This window comes from Carassius auratus, chromosome 2 (genome assembly GCF_003368295.1).
Source record: "Carassius auratus strain Wakin chromosome 2, ASM336829v1, whole genome shotgun sequence".
Taxonomy (NCBI): Eukaryota; Metazoa; Chordata; class Actinopteri; order Cypriniformes; family Cyprinidae; genus Carassius; species Carassius auratus.
Window position 1 is genome coordinate 25,694,844 of NC_039244.1, and position 19,424 is coordinate 25,714,267.

General features: G+C 40.0%; 1 protein-coding gene across 1 annotated transcript in view; it reads left to right on the forward strand.

The window, feature by feature from the left end:
- The first annotated feature begins 14,355 nt into the window (after nt 1-14,355).
- The window catches only part of ephb3a (eph receptor B3a), a 32,836-nt gene continuing 27,767 nt past the window's right edge, over nt 14,356-19,424 (forward strand). Inside the window, exons 1-2 of the mRNA XM_026195676.1 lie at nt 14,356-14,763; nt 18,490-18,554. Coding sequence (XP_026051461.1) covers nt 14,700-14,763; nt 18,490-18,554 — 129 coding nt within the window. The 5' untranslated portion in view covers nt 14,356-14,699. The remainder of the gene's footprint in view (nt 14,764-18,489; nt 18,555-19,424) is intronic.

A 19,424-nucleotide genomic window follows, 5' to 3' on the forward strand; every position in this document is an offset into this window, starting at 1 on the left:
GAAAGAGGAGCTGTGGCAAGAATGAAAGATGACAATCCTCAACTCATCTCTTACCACTGCATAATTCACCAGTCAGTCCTGTGCTTCACCCTGTCAGACGAGTATGCTGAGGTGATGAACACAATGATGAGAATGATAAACTTTCTCAGAGCTTCCTCTTCCCATCAGCATCGCATGCTCCGGGCATTTCTCAGAGAAGTTGATGCAAATGCTGATGACCTTCTGCTACACAACAATGTAAGATGGCTCAGCAAAGGTAGGGTGTTGGAGCGCTTTTGGTCCATCCGAGGGGAAATCGCAGCTTTCTTGGCACAGCTGAAGAACCAGAAGGCAACAACATTTTCTCTCTTTTTGGAGGATGACAAGAAGATGGATATTGTGGCTTTTTTGGTTGACATCACTTCACACCTGAATGAACTGAATTTAAAGCTACAGGGCAAGGACAATTCAGTTTGTGATCTGATGACAGCTGTCCGCTCCTTTCAGAGGAAACTTGTGTTGTTTAGGGAAGACCTGATGGCAGACTGTGCACACTTTCCAACTGTGAAGGAACAGGTTCAGGGTGAGAGAGATGTGTCTTCTTTTGTTGACTTTCTTGACAAGCTGATTGTAAACTTCAGCATGCGTTTTGACAGCTTCAGCCTTGGACAGCAGCTCACCCTCTTCATTCAGAACCCATTCCTTATCACAGATGTCAGGGAGTTCTCAAAGGAAGTCACACTGCTCTTCAAGTGGGAAAATGCTGGGCCTCTCCAGATCCAACTGATCGATCTACAAGCAGATGTGGCCTTGAAAGAGCATTTTGGAAAAACTGATCCTACCACTTTCTGGCTTAAAATGGTCCCAGAGACCGCTTTCCCAGGTCTGAGGAAAGTAGCCTTGTACATCTTAACCATGTTTGGCTCCACATACAACTGTGAGGCAGCTTTCTCCACAATGAACATTATTAAAAGCAAATACCGATCCAGGCTCACCAATGAGCACCTGCACATGTGTTTGAGAATGGCCCTGACGCCATTCCAGCCCAGATTTAAAATCCTGGCATGACAACCAAGGGCTCACTTTTCTCACTAAGCAAGAGAAAGTGTGGAAGTGGGATATAGAAGGGAAAGAAAGAGAAAAGGAGGTGTTAAAGCTGTTCAATTGTTAACGTGTTGAGATTGTTTATTTTAAAATGTGTTTAAACTTAAGTTGTGAAAGGAAGTTAACTAAAAAGTAAAAGGGAAACTCAAGCTATACTTTTTATTTCCTTTTTCTAAAATTAAGCACTTTATTTTGAGATGCACATTTTTCAAAAGCTCTCTGTTGTGTTTTATTTATTTTTAATTTATTTTTAAATGCAGCCTTTATTTTATTTAAATTGATCATTTATTATTTATTATTAGAGTACTTATTATTTCCCTACAGCTCAATATATAAACTGACAATAAATATTGTTGAAATATTATTCAATTTGTACTTTTATTTTATTTGACAGTCGTCTCTTAACTAGGCTACTTACATATTTTCATACAACTACTAGGCTGTGGCACTGAATGATAACACAAGTTAGTTATTGTGATGTTGTGGACCTTTGGTTGCTGATTTTTTTTCTAACTGGACCTCTTAGAATTTTAATTCAATACCCCTGCTTTAAAGTGTGATATCCTATTATTTTCTTCATTTTACTTCATGCTCAAGACCACTAGATGTCTACCTTGCACAAGATTTTATCCAACTTGATGCGTATTTCCTAATGTGTTTTAATATGGCCATGATAGTTAAGGTCATGTGATAAGTATATGCTACTTTGGGTCCCACTTTATATTAAGTGGCCTTAACTACTATGTACTTACATAAAAAAAATAATATACTGTGAGCATATTGAATTGTAAAATACTTTTGCCGCTATTGAGGTGGGATAGGGGTAAGGTTAGGGAGAGGGTTGGAGGTATGGGTAAGTTTAAGGGTGGGTTAAGGTGTAAAGTATGGGTCAACAGTGTAATTATAAATGTAATTACAGAAATTAAATACAGATGTAATTATATGTCGATTTTTTTTTTTTTTAATATAAGTACAATGTAAAAACATGTATGTACACAATAAGTACATTGTACAAAATTATTAATTAAAATGTAAGTACATAGTAGTTAAGGCCACTTAATATAAAGTGGGTCCCTACTTTGTAAACAGCACCTCAGCTTTGATCAATAAAGTAGCCTAAATAATATAGTGGAAACTGGTCAGAAATTAATTTATCTGAACAATAAATTGCCCTGTTGGAGACCCAGCGAGTGTGATTTCACCAAGTACAACATCAACATCCTTGTTCCATTGTTCCTTGTTCCAACATTCCAGTCAACCAATCAGAATTGAGATATACATTTCCAGAAAATATCTGTTTTAGGCTTACAATCAGAGTTAGGTGCTTCTACACCCTTGCTAATCAGCTATAATTTCCCACTGATTTTAGGAGTAATTTATGGGTAGTGTTAGGTTTAGGGATAGGGATTGGGTTAAGTTTATATTTTTGGACAATAATGTTGATCCAGGAACATGTCGTACTTACCCCTGGCCTATATTTACATTATGTGGTGCATTTGCTCTCACTTCTTATGTGGGCAGTTTTTGATTGTTTCTGACTGGTTATCATAAAAATGTATTGATTGTTGGGATTTGCACAACATCTTGAGTATCATATACTATATGAAGCAAACCTAGCTTGGGTTAGAAATCTGATAGCCACTAAAACTCTAGATGCAGTCAAATGGGTCCCTTTGTATTTCTCTGATAAAAGAAAATATGTTAAATGAGACAATCGCTAACACACAGTAGGAGTATAAATGCATATCTTATGTAGATCCTGTATCAAAGTTTGTAGTGTTGAGATCTCTTCTGAACACATATTGGAGTCACGTGATGTTATGGGGTCTGTTTCTCAGAAGAAAGAAGTCTCCATTTGCTTTCCAATTAATCTTTGTTATCTAGGAAACCCTATTAAGATATTTTAAAAATGATCTCATTCATTATTTTTCTCTCCCATGTGCTCTTTTGATTCTGAACAGATTGAATCACAAGGCACAGAATGTATACTTCTCAGAAAGAAAACAAACCCTTATCAAAGAGCTATGTGTGGGAGGAATTCTTGCTTTACTCTGAATATTACATACATATTTGAGCAATTTCCTGCTGACCAAATGTTTGTTGATTGCCCTCTAGCATTACTTGGTCAACTGCAAAATGAGGATAAGTGATTTTTGGGATGCACTTATAAGGGTTTATTTATAGTACTTGTCTCTGAGCTCTGATCGGCCTCTGGCACCACAGACAAGGGCTTCCATTTTGGCTGTAGCCATTCTGTGGATTAATATCAGGCTTAATGGAACGAGATGTGACCATACAGCCAAGTCGGTGACATATAATTCATTAATGCAAACTGTTGGCCCAAGGGATCGCTCTGACCTAGTAATATTTACTCAAGCATAAATTAGCATCTAATGACTCCACTACAGGTATTACGTGCGAAGGGCAATCGTCGGCGAAACTGACAGGAATCAGAGCAGGCAGCGGGAACCTTTGGCCACGCTCTCTACCTTTGAAAGAAGATCAGATTTCAGCGTTTCTCTGAAGATTTAGCCAGATGTAGGTTCACTGGCAAACTCAAAATGGATGTCAGTCTGTCTTTATGGGAAGCAACTCTGTAAACAATTTACACGTAAACAATTACAGGCAAATTGAAGGAGGACTAGAGTTTCATATATGCACATGGAAGTCATGAAGACCATTACATGGTTTGTTTTTGTATGCGAGGGCCCAAATATCATATGTCGGCTTGTGCTTCTGCTGGAGTCCGTGTTACGGGGATGCCAGTTTTTATTTCCCTGGATAGTTTGTGAGTGTGTGGCAGTCATATAGAACAACCTCGGTAAATGTCCCCGTGCCCCACCCCCCGGTAAGCTGGTTTTCATTCACATTGTTATCTGAGCCCACTCACAGTCAAGCAATGCCAGACCCTGCTTAGTGTTTGATCTACAGCTTTAATTGATTGAAAACTAAGATGGTGCCTTTGAGGGAGGCTTGCAAAGGCAACGCTAGAATAGGTGCAAGGAAGGAGACACGGATTTGGGTCTTTTAGTATTTATACCAGCTGTTGCCATTTCTGTGAAAAAGTCTCGAAACAATGCAGTCTGACACTGAATAAATAACAAATGGGAACACAGAAGGCTAGAAAACTGATCAACAACACTGAATCACAAGTTTTGCACCAACCGTGATGTCAGTTTTTCAGTTGCACCTGTTCAGTACTGGGATTCAGTTTAATAAACTGACTGTATGTTAAAAAAAAAAAAAAAAAAGATAAGAAAAGAAAAAGACAAGGGCTTGTGCCAGTTTACTACTGCTTAGGGATTTGGTTATAATTAAGTATTTTTTTGGTGATGCTAAAATTTAAAAAGGCAGCTGTGAAGAATGTAAGAATGGAAAAAGGAAAAGGAAAGATGCTCCAAGGAAAAGGCTGTTTCAGTATTTACTGTTTAGAGAAAAAAAGAAAGAAAAAAAGCAGTCTGAGGGACAATTATTTCGGAAAGATTATTAGTTGGTTAATTTATAAAGTTGTTATTGGACAATACAGAGAAACTTTTTACTCAGCTGGAACAATAAATCAAATCTATCAGAAATGAAGCAATTGGTTTTGTGCCACGTGGAATTTAATCTTCTCAATAAGCATGAAACTGCTTTTAAATGTCAGTACAGATTCAATTGCTTCCATTTTAGTAATTGGTCTAGTTCAACTATGATTTATTTTTTGAGTCTCTACCATTCAAAAGTTTGGGGTCTGTAAATATATATATATATATATATATATATATATATATATATATACACAAATATTGTTATTCAGTAAGGATGCATTCAAATGATCAAGAGTGGCAATAAAGACAATTACAATGATAAACTTGCATTGGATAAAATTTGTGTTTATGTCCAATAATCTTTATCCAAGAAAATGTTGTAATATGCTTTTTCAGTTAGATGATGTAGATGGAAAATATGGGTTTCTTGTATCAGAGTTTTGCTGACTTTATTGTTTTTCTGGTGCCTTGGAGTCTCAAAGTGTAGGTGATATAAGAGCATTTACAGCTATTCTTAATAAACGATCGAGAGAGAAAAAAAAATACATGATGCATGGCATACATCATTTTTAGAAAATTATAAAAACAAAACAAAACCCCAAATTAACATTAAAGATTTCTGAAGGATCATGTGACACTGAAGACTGGAGTAATGATGCTGAAAATTCAGCTTTGCATCACAGGAATAAATTACATTCTAAAATATATAAAAATAAAAGAAAATATATTATATTTTCAGTTGTCACGTTAAGCTGTCAGAAAGAACACGGAGGCATGGATAATCGAAAGAGACTTTAAACTGTATCCAACACAGAGGGTAAATCCAACACAAGGAACAGGAGGTTGACACATGTACATCAGGGCAATCAGGTGAACATAGGTGACATTAATGGAACATAATCGAGCTAATTTACAAAATAAGGACAGGAACACGACCAAATAAGGGAACAGTCCATGACCCTGACATCAGTTGCAATGATATTTCACAAAATTACTGTTTTTATAAACAAATAAATGCAGCCTTGTTGACTTTCTTTCAACAAAATTAAAAAATATTACACTGCCTCCAAACATTTGAATGGTAATGTCTTTCCAGATGTTTTATTTTCAGTCACTATTTAGTGGAGTTTTAGACAAACCGTGATTATTCACCAAAAATTCCTGCAAATTTAATTTAAATGTGAAGACTGCTCTGAGAACCCACAAGGATCACAAAACTCAAACCATAATCCCACCAGAATTAAGCGAAACTTCATTCAAATTCCCACACAGGGTAGATTAGTGGAAATTACAGTATAAAAAAAAGTCTTAAAACCCAAACATAATTTCCTCTCCACAAGGACCTACTTAATCAATGCTACGGACAAGTGCATACAGGGGTAACACTCTCCAAATGGAAAATGAATTCTGAGTCAGCCCACTAGAGATTAAAAATGGGCCGCGAATGAATAATGGAGGAAGACCATGAAGCAAAAACAGCATGGGAAAAAAATGTGCTAAATCATCAATATTCCTTATTGAGATTGTCTCCCAAAGAAAAAGTACAGCTAAAAAAAAAAAAAGAAAATCCTAATGGAAATGTTTTCACTTCATTTTTGTTGTCTAGCTAAGGGAACTGGGTGATGAAGATATTCACATAAACTTTCTTGGACTCATTTGTGTAAAGTGTCTCAAAGTAAAAGTGCTGATATAAGATATCCGCCAAATCTCATTCCACAGGAGAGGACCAAATCTTATCCAAAATCACCACCCCTGCCTTGAAACCTGACAACTGTGAACTGGTGTGGGACTCTCATGACAGTTGGCTAAGCCCAGAAGACAGAGGCTGCTCACAACCACAAAAAAAGAAGCCTTTTTTAACCATATCTCATGATTAAACTATATTAAAAGATTTGTGTGTGTGTGTGTGTATGTATGTATGTGTGTGTGTGTATATATATATATATATATATATATATATATATATATATATATATATATATATATATATATAGATATAGATATATAGATATAGATATATATATAGATATATATAATAACAATCTCAAAGTTCATTCCTCATCAAGCGTAGTACCGACAGTAATCTGTACAACTCCATTTAATGAATCAATGTCTTCTAAAGTAAAACAATACATGTGTGTGTATGAAAAAAAAAATACTATTATTTTAGACTTTTTGTCCCTTTAATGTTGCAATGACTGTCTTGGATTTATACCGACATCTAGTGGTTTGGATACTGGTCATGTGATTTCAACATGGTGGTCCCCAGGAGGCAATAAAACAGTTTTTATTGGTCTACTGATATGACTGGCAGTGTTGGAGAAAGTTACTTTTAAAAGTAATGCATTACAATATTATGTTACTCACTAAAAAAATAACTAATTACATTACTTTACTTTTTAAATATAAGCAGGGCTTGATTGTTTTTAATATAAGAAGTTATATTTATAGCAAATGTAAAAGCCCTTTCACACCAAAATGTGTTATGAATAAACCTCAGGCTGAAGGAAATGTAAATTTGCGTCTGTACTGTAGAACACAGGAGAAGAAGTTTCAACACTCTTCAGCAATAAAAACAAAACAATGAAGCACAATTGTTAGTTTATAGTTTAAGTCATTTTTGCTTATTAGTATAGTTGAACTGGATCATCAAAGGTCAGCAGCGAAGACATTATTTAATAAAATGGGATTAGATACATTTGTGTTATTTAACATTTAATTACTACAGGTTTGCATCATATTCTGAGTTAGCATTTTACTGTTTTAATTCATTTTGATGAATATTAAATCAGGTTTTTTTTCAGGTGGGTTAAATTAATGCACATTCACATTTAGTCTAGAACTACATCATGTTCGCACAGCGCACACAATGCCTCTGTTCCGATTTCTTATTTCTTCCAGTATGGGGACAGGAGACTTGTCAGTCAATAAATGGAAAAACAAAGTAGCTGGCGTTACTTTTTTGAAAATTAAAAAGTAATGCATTACTTACTAGTTACTTGAAAAAAGTTGATTGCGTAACCCTAACACTGATGACTGGAATTATCTAAAGTGAGTGGACATTATTTAAAACATTTTTAATTAATTGTAATTATTTTTCATGTTTTTTTTTTAGGAATAAAAAAAAAATTAATAATACCAGAAAGACTCAGGAGGTGATGATAAGACTCTAAAATATTTATCGGACAAAACAAAGACATAAAAATGTTATTCTTTGGCATAGGCACCATTCGTAGCTTGAATCTGTAAGTCACAGATTCCAGTTAATACTGCCGAAGATGAATTCAGGGGCGGAGCCTACAGACTTTCAAAATCCTTCATTGCTTGAATTGAGTTTATAATAATACATTTTAAAGCATACCCATCACAAAAACCTTTAGCATCTTTTTGTTTTTGAGATGGTTCTGAGGTTAAATTCCTGATTTTAATTAGGATTTTCATGATACTGTTTTTAAATCAAATCTTTGCATAGCTGTGACAGCTAACACTGGCAACAATTACTTCAAAAAGTTCATCTTAAAATATAAAGCATGAACATAAATCCAATTAGCAAATGAAACTTTTAAATAAGCATGTGTCCTATTCTGTGTCCTAAACTTGTGAAACATTAGTGTGTCATATTTAAGAGCAGTCAATGCAATTTGGGAAAGAAATCAGTTAATTATCTTTGTGTGTGCACCCATGATGTGTTGCATGTCAGCGTTTGGTTCTTGTCATCGCCTAGCCCTTAAATCATAATTGAGATCAGTGAGGCCATGATGATCTTCACAAAGAAAGAAAAAAAAGAAAAAATACTGTGTGATTGGGTGTTTTAAATGGTGAGGAAGTTGGTCACAGCTATACGGTCTTTTGCTTCTGTAAATATCAAATGCTTAAACGACTGAATAAATAGCCATTATCTGGTCATAGTTTGCCAAGTCTAGAGCTGAAGAGAAGAAAGCAGTGACCTTTCTGATTGCATTTACCAGCTCTACTCCTGGTTTCTGAGAAAGCTCGATATTCCTGTGATTCGCAGGCTCAGCAGTGACAAACTGAAAGCTGTTTTCATCGCCACGCCAGTCTATTGCACCCGTGCGGCCAGAGTGGCTCTATATTTCAGCAGTGTCTTGAAAGCAAGCCACACAGGGAGAATGCTTTATCCACCTCTGTCAGCTTACTGTATTGACTCGGCGCCTGGCCCTCTGGCATCCTCCCTCTGTTCTCCTTCATCTTTCTGTCTTCTTCCTGTCTTCTGTTTCCCAGCCAACTTCTGCCAGTGACTAACTGTCCAAACTATAAAACAAGCTCCTGTTGACATCTGCTGCTGGAAACAGATGCGAGGATGTTCAAGGATTTGAAGTCTTGTGTGTATAACATGGGTTGTATTTATGTTGCACACTGTTTGATCATTGTCTTTCAGCATTTGCTGGTGAAATCACAACTATATCAGATAATCGAGCATGACCAAATCCCTGAGATTTTAGCATTCTCAGAACCAGGTAATATTTGCATCATCAAAGATTGTCTTACCAGAAGACCGAAGCTGTTTCCCACAAAAGTCTGAGTTGGATTCTGTTTACTGCAAATCTTTGAATGATCTCCCCTAAATTCCCAGGTTTCATGATGCAAGGATTAAAATAAAATGCTGTAGTTCTTCTGCTGAGTTTTATTTCAGTGTACGAATCATATATTTTCCCAGAGATTACATCATGTTTTTTGTGGTTGTGATTACTTCAAACAGGAGTGGAATGCATTCTGAACATGTCTCTCAAAATTATTTTATTATCAGCAGCAAGGGAGTGAAACATGTTTCAATCAATAGTGAGAACTCTCATTTAACACTTTTATAGATAATTCCAAAATTTAAAGAGCCAGTAAGATGAAAATTCTAAGCTTCCTATCACTGTTTATAAGTCCTGTACATTAGGTTTAAATCCATCCAAGGTTAAAAAACATTGTCATTTTGTCAAAATATCATTTTAAAATTACCTAAATTCTCAGGCATCCCCAAACGGTTCGCGCGAAGCTGTTCAAAAGATTCAGTTTCCTTAAACCCCACCTTTTGGTAGCATACTGTGTTCTGATTGGTCAACTAACATAGTCAGGTTTGATTGGTTGTTCCGCACACACCTCCACGGTAAACTATGTGTTAGCATCTGTTTGGGGTGAATTATGTCTTATTCCTCTCACCACGAAGCAAACAGTAAAATAAAAAACTTGAACAGTCTCGCTGCTATTTCTTCTGTGTGGGTGTATTCAAGCGTCGCGCTTCAGTTTGAATCTGAATAGCGCGTTCAGCGCGGGGGCGTGGTCACATTAGATATAACAAAGGGAGATGTGAAAAACAGACATCGCGTTGTTTTCATATGGATTACTTTATCACAGAATATCTGTTAGCAACACTTGTTTAGTTTTAAAGTAGACATGTCAAGCTTTCTATAGATATCTCTCTCATGACTTTTAGCCAGACCGGGCGCAAAGTCTATATAAGAAGGGGCCACAGAGAGGGCCTGCAGGTCCCCAACTCTCTTGAGAGAAGAAATCGCCAACAAGAAGACAGTTTTAATAGAGAGAAGGCGATCGGAGATCTCCTCAATAGGCTCAAAGGGCGGTCTACAGAGACCTTATAACACCCCGGCCAGGTCCCACGTAGGGACACGAGAACGTATTGGAGGCCTCAGCCTCAGCGCACCGCGGAGGAAACGTGTAACAAGGGGGTGTCTGCCCACTGACTGGCCACCGAGAGGGGCGTGGTAGGCTGCAATGGCCGCCACGTAGACCTTCAGGGTGGAGTGGGTCAACCCTGTGGAGAAACGGGCCTGCAGGAACTCCAGCACTGTACCAATCGGTACAGTTAACTGGGTCGAGCTGGCGGTGTCCGCACCAAGAAGTGAAAAGTTTCCACCTCAAGGCATACAGTTTCCTCGTAGAGGGAGCTCTGGATTGGAGGATGATCTCAACAACCTCGGTTGAGAGACCGGAAGCTACGAGTTGTGCCCCCTCGGGCCACACCCATAACCACACCCATAACTTCCACAGCTCCGGGCTGGGGTGGACTATTGTGCCCTCCGCCTGTGAGAGGAGATCCCTCCTGACAGGAATCTCCCAGGGAGAGCTGTCTAGGAGGGAAATCAGGTCCGAGAACCATACTCGTCCCGGCCAGAACGGGGCTACTAACAGCAGCTGGACCCCATCCCGGCGCAGAACTCCTGGGAGCAGAGCAATCGGGGGAAAGGCGTACAGACGAAGCCTCGGCCACGTCTGTACCATGGCGTCCAGCCCCAGTGGAGCTGGATGAGTCAGAGAGAACCAGAGGGGACAGTGCGATGTCTCTCGAGTCGCAAACAGGTCCACCTGAGCCTGGCCAAAAACTCTCCAAATCTGCTTCACCACCTCGGTGTGAAGCCGCCATTCCCCGGGCCTCTGTCCCTGCCTCGACAGGATGTCTGCTCCCATATTCATATGCCCAGGAATGTGAACCGCTCTGAGTGAGAGGAATTTGTCCTGGGCCCACACAAGGACCTGGTACGCTAGTTTGTTTAGACGGCGTGAGTGCAGACCTCCTTGGTGGTTGATGTAAGAGACCACCGCTGTGTTGTCGGTGCGCACAAACACATGGTGACCTCTTAGGTCTGGGAGAAAATAACGGAGTGCACGCAGCACGGCCAGCATCTCCAGGCAGTTGATGTGCCATGTCAGCTGGCAACCACTCCACAGACTGTGGGCAGGGTGGCCACTCATGACCGCACCCCAGCCGGTGAGGGACGCTTCCGTCGCTAGCATCACGCGGCGACAAGGAGCTCCCAACACCGGGCCAGGTGTGACCTTGATCATGCGAAGTGGGTTTCCCCTCGGGAAGAACCCCTTGGTCTTGAGCCACCACTGTAGGGGTCTCATGTACAGCAGGCCAATAGGTATCACGTTGGACGCAGCTGCCATCAGACCCAGCAGTTTTTGAAACCGCTTGACAGTGAGTGACTGGCCTTCTCTCACTCTCGTGACTGCGGCGAGAATCGACTCGATCCGAGCAGGTGACATGCGTGCCTGCATCGTGGTCGAATCCCACACCACGCCCAGATAAGTGGTTCTCTGTACTGGAGAAAGCACACTTTTCTTGGCGTTCAGTCTTAACCCCAGCTCTCTGATGTGGGCGAGAAAGACATCTCGATGCCGAACCACCATCTGCTCTGATTGAGCTAAGATCAACCAATCGTCGATATAGTTCAGTATGCGGATGCCCTGGAGCCATAGCGGAGACAGGGCTGCATCCACACACTTCGTGAAAGTGCGGGGTGAGAGTGCAAGGCCAAAGGGAAGTACTCGATATTGGTACGGTCCAGAAGAGAGCCGACTCTGCATGCTCCGCTCCCAGGCAAACAACACACAAACTGTGTGTATCCCCGCCTGAGATATAGCGAGGACAGGGAGGAACACACAGTCTGAAACGCTGCTTGCCTTCGCCCATTTTGTTTTTTGACTTGGAGGGTGCTTTTGGCATACTTTTAAATAAGACTCACAAACGTAAAGTTCTTTGAACAGTCCACACACACAGAGAGCGCTTGCTGAAAACAGAAAGGCTGGTGCTGGCTGTGTCTCTCCAGCTTTTATTCTTCCTGGTCTATGACGTCACCCGCCTATGAAGTCTCGCCCTTCCATTGGACTGATTACACACATGATTCAGAGACATCACGCTGGGGGCGTTCCCCAATCATTCTCGACGCAGCTCGAGTTCCTGAAGAGGAACTATATTACATCTAAAAAGTGTTTTGTATTAAAAGATTCTCTACTTCTCCAAAGTGATTGTGATTACTTGAAATATAATTCATTGTAAATTATACATTTTTGTATAGTAAATATTACTGTGGCGAGTGGGGCAGGGCCGAGAGGCGTGGGACTCGATACTGGCGGTGGGGCGCAGGTGTAACTCATCTCCAATCACTACACCTGGCCTCACTCCTCGTTCCCACGCCTCTCGGCCCCGCCCCACTCGCCACATACTCCCATCGCCCCTCGCAGGCCGGGGGGTACCCTCGAGACTGCGCTCTACTCCCCCCCCTTCCCTCCGGGGGGAACGCTCACGGGGACCTGCGGGAACCTGGGGGTAGGACAGACGAGGCGAGAGAAAAGGAGATGGAAGGAGGAGCGACAGGGACGAGAGAGGGGAGAAAGAAAAAAAAAAATCCGGTTCCCAGACGCACTGCTGCTTGGCCCTTCACCGGCTGGGTGATCTCCTCCGCGGTGCCCGGCGGTGACACTGGACGGCCCTCGGCGGATGGCACGACACTCCTCCGCCGCACAGTGGACGGCGACGGCGACTCCGATTTTGGGCAGCGGCAGGAGTCCCCCGTTCCCTGCCCCTCCGGATCCCTCACGGACGGCAGCCGCCCCTCCATATCGTGGGCGGTCGGCAGCGAGCTCGCCCGTCCCCGGCAACTCGCTCCAGCCCACCGCCTCGAGCGTCCATGACGGCACATACCTCGCCTGCTCGAGGGCACCGCGGATTCACCACAGCGGCGAGGGATCTTCAGCAGCGCGTCCCTCCTTCTCCCGGGTTTCGGCCCCACTGTAACGATAAAAACTTCCTATTCATCGGGAAGAAGGAGGCGGGAACCGGCGCACAATCAAAACATAATTTTAATAATCAAAAATAAATACAAAACGGCGCGTCAGCCCCTCACGGCGACTGACGCGCACAAATAAAAAGCAAACATAAAATAATGTCCAAGGCCTGGTCCTCTCTCGTCCTAAACTATAGTCGCTCCAGTTTTATATCCTTCCATCTCCTACGTGGGACTCGATACTGGTGGTGGGGCGCAGGTGTAGCTCATCTCCAATCACTACACCTGGCCTCACTCCTCGTTCCCACGCCTCTCGGCCCCGCCCCACTCGCCACAATTACATAAAACAATTAATGCAATGTCATATGCACTTGTTTCTTGTTATCTAAAATGTGCTTATTGCCTTCACAAACTACTTTTTTTAACTAGTCCTACTGTTGTTTAATTAGATGTAATTGTTACTTGATGATTGTTGATTGGTATTTATAACATACTTCAAAATTATTGATTAAACTCTCACAAAAACCTATAAGTTATGAAAAACAATGTGATATTATAGTGTATTTTAAGGAATATGTTCCTCTATGTATATTTCTCTTTTCAAATCGATAGATTGTGCATGAGAAGCCAATTAAATAGATCAAAATTAAGTAAATGGTAACCAGACTGAATTTGAATTATATATATTATAAAAAATAAACTGTTGTGTAATAAGTACAAGATTACATTTCTGAAATAATATTCAGGAATGTGCATGATAAAAATAATGTACAGCTTTTAAGATTGTAGTATCTCATAACCTTTATGTCAACATGTAGCCCATTATTTAATCAGCAGAAAGCTAGATGATGATTTTATTATTGGTGTTGGGCGACTATTACACAAATATCCTAGTGGTGGCCATTTGCCAAGTCACTCCCTTCATAACGACAGTACACCAATTTCTGCAGTAAACAAACGGTGAGTGGCGCTGTGCATCAAAGAATATCCATACTTTAGCAGTTCACCACAACTCGGTTTATATTCTTATGCTGTTTGCCTTATAGTGGCATTTACTATATTAAATAATAATAATAAAAAACCCTTCGACTTAACATGTCTGAAACAAATAATGAAATGCATAAATAAAAGAAAACATGGGAGAAATTGGTCTGTAATTTATCAGCGATATTCCGCAGGGTTTTGCCCTGAGACTAGTAGAGTTTTCGCCCCCCATCCTCTCTCGCAACTGACACTCCTCCGTGCAGTCGCAGAGAATCAACAGCTTCTTTCACAGTGAGGATGAGGATGATGCCACACATGTAGAAGAGGATGATAGACCGCGCTCACGAAAGAGACCGTCCATGGATTCAGTGTGGTGCGAACAGTTGTGAATGAAAGACGTGAAGACAACTATAGCAAGAGGAGCTGTGCATTTTTTCCCCCAGCCTGAAATTTCTTAAGGCGTGAATTCGTTCCTCCAGTCCATTAATGAAGAGATTTAACGATACTTTCTGTCCCGGTGACATATAGACAAAAAAAAAAAACTATTCATGTTGCAACCTCAAGCTTTATGACAATGGATTATTCGCTGTTATTATACAGCCTTTGGGTACCCGTTATTCTCGCTGTTGAGGGTAAGTAAAAGCTCTTTGTTACCGGGATACTCGGTCTCCAAGCTGCAGTTATATGGTCATCAGTTGGCTATTTCTTTTATGAATTCCGTAGAATGTGTAATAACAAACAAACAAAATAAAAAATCTGTACTTCACTAAAGCTTGTGATTTGCAGACAGCGCGGACTTTTCTGGCTCGAAAACTTCGCGTTTGTCGAAAACTTACATAGTCTTGGTGCGATTTTGCCTTTTATTCGTCGGGCAGTGATGCAGATGATATGCAAACGGCTGCATGTACAATATTTTATGGCGTTTAAAAGTAAATGAAAATATGGAATAGATTAGGTCCGTTTAGGTGTAGCCTTCACTGGATGACTGTCTGGTTTTCATATCATTACCAGGGCTTAATGTGTCTGTTTCTGAATCATTATTGCATTTATTTGCCGTTATACTGACTAATTCTAGTTTCCAAAGGTCTGTTTTTGAGAAATGTCGTATTCCGTGTGGAATCCTGCGCGTGGAAGCTTTACACACACCGAAGACGTGTTAGTGTTATGGCATGTCCATGTATTGATACAGACGATGCTGTTTCCTTTGCCACATGCTCCGTGCCTTTGTTATTAGGCTATAACAAACTGTAAAACAGTTGGATAAACCAAATCTAACAGTAATTGTTGTGTCGAATGAATATGTTGTTATACATCGAAGCATCTCTTTATTTTTCTTGGAAGTGTATATCTTGTGAGGTTATAATGACAGCAGGGTTCTGCTTTGATCATTGCTGTATGAAAAATCACATGTAGATTTTCAGATGAGCTTTGTGCTGCTTGTGACACATGGTTTAGGACTGCTGAAAGCCCCCTGTTGCTCTGGTGTGACACATTTCACCCTAAAGGCTCTTAAGTCACCCAGAGGCATCACTTCAGTGTAATTGTCACACATGTTAATTGGCTTGTATGATCACAGTTGTTCAAAGGACTACACTTGGTGAGTCGCTTCTAACTAACAATGCATTTTGAAATTAAATCCAAGTCAGTTTTTGAAAACAGTGGTGAGGTGAAACGTGCCAATATTGAGCCTAGGTGTGGTTTCGAAAAAAAAACTATTGATATCTTTGAGGTCTGTTGATTTCAAACTACATTCTTGTCGAGAACCCTAATGAATAGGTTCGTGTCCCCATCATATTTTCTAACCCTCACAAATGTAATTTACAAATGAAAATATATATTTGTGCATCTGTAAAATCTGTTGTTTGCATTTTTAACAAAAAAATGCATACTATTAGTACATTAGCAATCAGTCTCTCATTCTTCTTCTAATTTAATGATTGATAATTAATAATTTCATATTCAAAATAAATTGCTGCTCAGCAAAAAACAAGATAGTTCCTTGTTACAAAATTAGCGTCTCAAGGCAGGATTTTGTTTGGTATTTTTAGTACTGATACATGCAGAGCTGACTTCATTATGTACCTCGGTCATGTCCCTTAACTAATAATTATCTATAATCCTTTAACTACAGTGGAGCCAGATGCTCCTTCACCTTGGCCATTATTCGATTCTTCATCAGTTTCAGTGTGAGGATCTTAATCGATAGTGTGTGTGTGTGTGTGTGTGTGTGTGTGTGTGTGTGTGTGTGTGTGTGTGTGTGTAAGAGAGAGAGAGAGAGTAGATGTTTGACTCATAGGCCTATTTCCGAGCAGGTTTCTGAACAGACTACATTAGTTACATTCCAATGGAGGTCAAGTGGGCCGAGCACCTCATGACAAGAGGGAAAGTGTAAAGCTGCATCCAGGGTCCCCTGTGTCAAGTCAGTCCATCTGTCAGAAGCCTTCCAGGAGCTATGGTGTTTAAATATAAAACAAAACCTCACATGATTTGGCCTTGTTAGTGGTTATCATTAATGTGGTTTAAAAATTATTATTTTTTTTATTATTATTACAGTTTTATTACAAGATAATAACACGTTCTTATGTTTCCATACACAGTCATTGAGCTCCATTTTTTTTTAATTATTATTATTATTATTATTATTATTATTATTATTTCTATGCATTCCACTAGATCTCTTTTCCATTGTTTTCCACATGGAAAAGAGAGTTTTACACGGTACGAATAATCAATACAGACTAGTCGAATACCTTGCCTGTGTTGCATCCAAAGCACATCACTACTGTAAACATACACAGTGAGTCCAGTTACAGTCAGATTAATGCGTACACATTCTGGATAAAGCCAAGCTACAATAAATAGGACTAGCCCCTATAGAACTTGCATGTGGAAATCCAAATCACATGAAAATACTCGATTTTCAAAATCGCTGAAATATGATAAATGTGACCACACCTTTAGTCCAATTTTGCAAAAAACTGGATTTGTATGATTTCATTTGGCCCATTCATATTAAGAACGATAACTATGAAGATGACTGTAACACTAGCTATATATTCGCCGATATCAATGCACAATAATGTTCTGTTTATTCTAATGACACACTTCAGTTATGTCTTCTGCCAATTGAAATGCCCAAGCTCTTTAAAGTCGGGTGAATTCTGTTCAGATGTTAATGTTTTATTATTAATCAGAAAACCATGTTTCCAACAATATTGTGTCATTATCCTTGTGGTGTGAACTTCCTATTCTCATAGACTTAGAGTATTAAAGCTTAATGATGTTAGTAATCATTATAGCCATTATCATCGGTGAGAACGTTCCTTACAGCATTTCCAAGACTAATGCTTTAAAATCAATTTTGGCATGTTTAGATGCTTACTGTAATTGATCTAATAAGCACTATACTTTTATTTTACTCCCTATAACTGCCTCGAAAGGTTGTTTGTTTTTCTTTATAGTCTTACATTCTGATAAACTAGTGGAGTAACAAACGATTTCAAAGAATAAGTACATCTGCTGACTGTACAAAATAGAGTTTCAAAGAACATCCTGTACACTCATTTGTGTGAAATAGACAGCGATGAGCTGCTATGTGTAAAAATAAGTGTCATAAACATTGTTTTTCACAATGCAGCCAAATGCACAGATGCAAAGGGCTTTAAGGAAAGACTGAATGTGGTCATTAGGAATTGATCAAAGCGTCAATTTTATGAATATTTCACACGGCGAGATGCCCTTACGGCTATTTCGTCACACAGTTAGCTCTCTCTGTGATTTACGGCGCTGTAAAAGTGAGGTGTACAATCCACATAAACGGCATGTGTATGTTTGCCATATGTGCTTTTGCCGGGGCCTTAATCAGCTAAGTTAATGTTCTGCTCTAAATATTCCACGGATTTTCTTGCAGATGTGTGCGTGTCACATTAATTTAAAGCGAGCACTCGGCTTCATCGAACGCTGACTTACAAAGTGAATAAAACATTCACATGTGCGGTTAATTTGCGGAAGTTGGCTCAAGCAGTTTCGCTCCACTGATCGGAGTGTATTTAGAGAACAGCGAGCGCCTGGGATGCAGAACGTCACTGCGCTGCGAGCATCCCTGCGGTACACAACAGGATCTGTTCTCAGATCAGCCACAGGCCAGAGCTGGAGTGGGTAGATAAATGCGGATCACATTATTAGTGTGCGGAGTGAAAACAGTGATTAGGCCTTCCGCAGACTATGCGGGGAATTCAAATGAGTGAAGTGATTTGATATGTACCCGTTAAAATGACAGTTTTTAGCGTGCTGATGCTCTGTTGTGTTAAGAATGGAGGCTGATGTTGTCGGAGCCTCATTGATTGCCTGTTTTGCAGAGACTCTTATGGACAGCAGGTGGGCTACTACAGAGCTGGCGTGGACCACCTATCCAGAAAGCGGGGTGAGTTACAGCGTTTTCCTGTTTGTAATTGTCCAAAAGGGCAGCTATTAATCTACATGTGCATTGACGAGACAAATGAAAGGGGGCCATTAACAAGAACAATCGTTCACAACCTCTCTGTTTGCAAGCGGCAGTTTATTTTACACATGTGACTGGTGAAGAAATTAACCACAGTGAGTCTGACCTTAAGCCTGGTACCCCCCCCCCGACCCAAAACCACTCGCTCCCGTAGTATGATTCGTCTTTGGAATGTGCATGCGAAGTCAGTCAATGGAAATGATGGGTTGCCATGGAAACAATCTTAAGCAGCTCAGCCCTTTCCGCAGGCTGGCGCTCAATGTCTGGCATCTCAAAAGCCATGCATCATCATAAGTAATGTGTTCCTTCACACCTGGAGATAAACACATGCTACCCCTCGCTGCGGTGCCTCTTAATTGTGTTGTGAGAAGTTCAGGCAACCCGAATGTCACCTTTGAGAAAGCATTTCTATTTACCCTAACCACCGACATGAATTTAATTGAGCATTTGAGTCGTTCATTATTCCTACTTCCATGGTATCTTACAGGTAACATCTCAATAATGATCCATAGATCTGGATCATTTTAGGATCTTTAGGTTTTATGTGACACTGTGTCCTAACCAATAATTTGTCAGTCCATAGTAAACAAGAAAATGTGGCATGATTTCAAAGCCATTCTGAAAATATGTTATATTTAATAAACAGGCCAATGACAAAGAATGTCTTTTATTCCCTTTTCCATGGCATGTGCCAATTAAAAAGTCATATTTTCATTCGTATTTTCATTTGAAAAGGCCTAATATTATGAATGCAAATATCATGAATTATTGATTCATTCATACATTTTTTGG